Genomic DNA, 4,154 nt, shown 5'->3' on the forward strand with positions numbered 1-4,154 from the left:
AGGTGAAGTGTCACATTGGTACGAATTGATTGTATAAGGGGAATTGGACCGGGCTTTTGTGAGCTGTTTGTAATCTGATTAGATGGGCTCCCTGCTCATCAGTCCTATTACAGATTCCATCACTGCAATGACCCTCTGCTTTAAAGGTTACATCAACATGGTTATAAATGTGTGTTGGAATTCCATATGGAATCCTGTAATATGAAATTCATTTTAAGGGTCAAAGGTCATCAGAACACAACATTTACAGTTAGCCAACACTCTTCTGCACCAACAGCATCACATTGACCAAATGTCACTTGAAATGGTTTTCAAACACTGCAATTTTACTAATGAGTTGTATTGCGTGTTTATTTCTATCAGGTCGGAGAAGTTGTGAACACACTCTGTGGCTACAAAACTCTCAAGCAGCAGGTGAAATGGAGCTCTCTGAGGTTTCATTTTAAGTCCACATTCTTACAATGTCTTGCAACCAGCCATCACTGACTGATGTTAAATGACTTGCATCATTTTACATAATACTCACTCTCATATCCAGTGATGCATTTGGAAAGAATCATTTACCAGACCTTGACACATTATATTTAAAGGAGAAGCTGTGGCAGGAAAACCATTGCCATTTCAAGTGCAATCATCTGTAATGGTGGCTTCATTCAGTTGTTTGTTCCATAGATGAAAACCCAGCAAATCACATCAAAGCCTTTACAAGCACCACCTCTATTATGCCATTATGATGGACTCTATTTGTGATATTTTAACCTTGTTTCCGTCATCGAATCAGAGCTTTTCATACCACCTGTACTGAATTTGATTTCTTTCTCTCTTCTGTATTAAAGCGTGAAACTTTAGATGGAATAATTCATGTGCGTGGCTGTATCCATGCTGTGAACCTGTGGATGGGGGACAACATTGGAGCTACTATTGGAATTTGCTGTGCGGCTGGACTACCACAGGTTTTGTGATCATCTTTCCCTTCTTGTGCTTTACTGTTTATTACTTATATCATCCTATCCTGAAATGTATGCATCTCTTCATCATGTACTTTTCCCTCTGCAGTTTTTATCTCCCCTGGCATTCCACATTTCCATTTTGATTGCCTACTACCTTTTCAGTTTGACTCTTCCCTCATTAGAGAATCCTCTGGCAAACAATAAATTATAAAAAAAAATGGGCATCCGCACTGACCAGATGCAAATGCCCAATGAGGGGTGAATGATTCTCGGAGAAGCTGCTGCCCAATCTTGCTAAAGCACAAACTTTAAAACTTTTTTTCTAAAATAACTAGCCTGCTCATCTGTTTCTCTTTTTCTGTCTCATCTGGCCTCTTGCTGAGATGAGGGAAGAGGTCACATTAAATGCAGCCACATGGCCGTGCTGTCACATTCCTCCATTAATGCATTAATCCTCTAATTAGAGCAGAGGAACAGTCCACTTGCACAGATATGATGGAGTGTGTGACAAAGCAGCTGTCTAGTAAATCACAGTATGTTTGGATTAATGATCTGCTTCTGTCTATGCACAGTATCTGTATATTTTATCATGTGCTGTACGAAAAAAAAAAAGATTTGTCTTTATAAATGACAAGTGAAAAGTCTAGATTGGATCTATAACTCTACTTTGAAAATAGTTCAGTTTAGAATTAGATTGAATATGCACTCTCAATCCATATGTGGAGGTCTCTGAAAATGCATTTGACCACATTGCAATAGTGTAATAGCTAATCTGTCCTGATGCGCCCAGGACAGCGATTATAAAGATTTCAGATTTAAGAAAAAGAAATTAAAATAAAAGATATTAACCTTCCAATCCCAAAAAAATAAATGGTACTCACATATACTGTACATGCACACTTTGACTTTTGTGCTTTGATTTAAACAAAATTAAAAGTATTTTTGGTAGAAGTGCTGTACAGATTTTCTTACATTTTTTTTATGTACACTATTATTAGGGTCAGTGTTTGACATTTTTAAAAATGTTTTTGAAGAAAGTTTCTTATGCTTGGTTACCAAGGCTGCATTTATTTAATAAAAAAATAGTAAAACAGTAATAGACAGAAATATTTTTACAATTGAAAACAACTGTTTCTACTTTAATATATTTCAAAATGTAACTTATTCCTGTGAAGGCAAAGCTGAATTTTCAGCAGCCATTACTCCAGTCTTCAGTGTCACATGATCCTTCAAATGTCATTGTAATATGCAGAGTTGGTGCTCAATAACATGTCTTATTTTTATCAATGTTTATAACAGTTGCGCTGCTTAATATTTTGTGGAAATTGTGGAAATAAAAAAATATTAACCCCAAACTTTTGAACGGTAGCGAATTTTATTTATTCATTTAGGTGACTCTTTTGCACTTTCAGCATAAAATAACACTAGGTGTAAAGAGTTCTTTATGATCCATCTCCAAAACCATCTCTTGACGCTTTAACAAATTTAATGTTTCTTTTAGCTTCTTGGTATTCTCCTGAGCTGTGTCTTCTGGAATCTTTTGGTGGAGATGAGTGAGTCTGAAGACATGGTGGACTTTAAGATCCTGAAACGTGTCAGTTTTGAGTACAGCGAACTGGACCTCTCGGGTGCTGGATGGTGTATGTGTCTACCTCGTGACAGAGGCTACCTTCCTGTACCTGTAGCAGAGCCTGACACCTGGGCTCCAGACCCCATCCCTTTTGACCTGGAACAAGAACAGCCCAAAATAGCCTTTACACTTCCCCAACTGGAGAGCCAAGGAGCACAATCAGGTATGGGAATGGATGAAGTGGACAATCGAGCTTAAGAACCACAAAGAAAAAGAGGCCGCATCTTAAATATGTTCATTTTTTGTTTTTATTTAATTGTGGCTTTTGTATATAAAGAAAGTTTACCCTTTTACACTGTGTTAAAATAAAGCCAGTTAGTTGCACTACATGTTGGTAAAAATGGTTTTTACGCATGAAAAAAGGAGAGGTTTGTATAAAACGTTTGGTTATAAATCAAGGAGTCAAGGAAGTAGATCTCCACATGCTTGTATTTATCAAACTTTTAAGAACATATCACTTCAAATGCTGTTTACACAGTCCATTGTTTTTCACCATTTGAATTCATTCTGTGTCTTATGGGATTAAGGGAGCTTGTTTTATTAGTCATTTTGTTATATGTAATAGTTCATAAGGTGCATAGAAAGGATTCTATGAACTAATTGTTGGCAATCAGTTTTTTTTAATGTTTTTTTAATGATTTTTATTATTTAATTTAGACTTCTATATTACAATGAGTTCAGGGAAATTCAGAGCTTTGCAATTCGTCAAAGATTATCAACATTGTGACTGGCAGATGAAGCTGGGTATCTATATCTAGTAGATGCATTGTTTCTAAAAACTTTTTATGCACATTTTTTATTGTTTTTATATTACACTATTGTCATGAACCCAACTGTCAGAGAAAAAAAGGAATATATATGATTATTATGGATCTGCTTTCTATTTTAAAAGGGCATGTGGTTTGTGTAATGCTGACTTTTTTCTTAACGATAATAAGTACCAATTAAATTATTAATATTTTAAAGTGTTGCCTTAAGTACAACATAAGCTTTTTTTCCCCTGAATACCTCAGGCTATTCTGGAATAGCCACATTAATTTGTAGGTAGGATTTTTTTTTTTTAAACGAAGGGAGACCTGGCCTTGTGTTTAACAGTACTTGAAGTTTCATTTGTCTTTAATGTTCATAATTAACATCTAGCTCACATAAACTGCTGTTTTAAATGTGTAGTTCATGTTTTATCTTTATTACTGTTCAGGAAGATTGAAAAAAATAAAGTTTAGCTTGAGTGTTGTCATAATTACCCTTTTCATAAACCCTTTTAGTTGTCAGTAAGTCATTTTGAAATACCTCACAATCACACCTCTTTGCTAATAGACCTTTTCAGGGTGTTGCTAAAGATGGACTGCTGCGCTCCAGCTAAATGTAGCTCTGGTTTTGTAGAAACATTAATGTAACTTGCAATAAAATTAGCTTGAATTAACCTTTTAAGCATGTCTCTAAGGTTTATTCTGCATTGTTGAATAAAGCCCCAAAGTCTCTCAAGCTTTTTAGTGGAGCTGTGAAAACTTTTAAGGAGCTGGGCTTGCAGATTTTTGGATGCTGGCCGCCTGAACTCTTGAATGCATACGCCG

At 35.7% G+C, this 4,154-nt stretch overlaps 1 protein-coding gene across 1 annotated transcript in view; it reads left to right on the plus strand.

Moving 5' to 3' along the window:
* Nucleotides 1-4,154, plus strand: part of LOC107721550 (tetraspanin-15-like) — a 9,384-nt gene extending 5,230 nt beyond the window's left edge. Inside the window, exons 6-8 of the mRNA XM_016529627.1 lie at nt 364-414; nt 837-953; nt 2,452-4,154. Of these exons, the coding sequence (XP_016385113.1) occupies nt 364-414; nt 837-953; nt 2,452-2,778 (495 nt within the window). The 3' untranslated portion in view covers nt 2,779-4,154. The remainder of the gene's footprint in view (nt 1-363; nt 415-836; nt 954-2,451) is intronic.

Source organism: Sinocyclocheilus rhinocerous, unplaced genomic scaffold (assembly GCF_001515625.1).
Source record: "Sinocyclocheilus rhinocerous isolate Xijiao unplaced genomic scaffold, SAMN03320098_v1.1 scaffold1626, whole genome shotgun sequence".
Taxonomy (NCBI): domain Eukaryota; kingdom Metazoa; phylum Chordata; class Actinopteri; order Cypriniformes; family Cyprinidae; genus Sinocyclocheilus; species Sinocyclocheilus rhinocerous.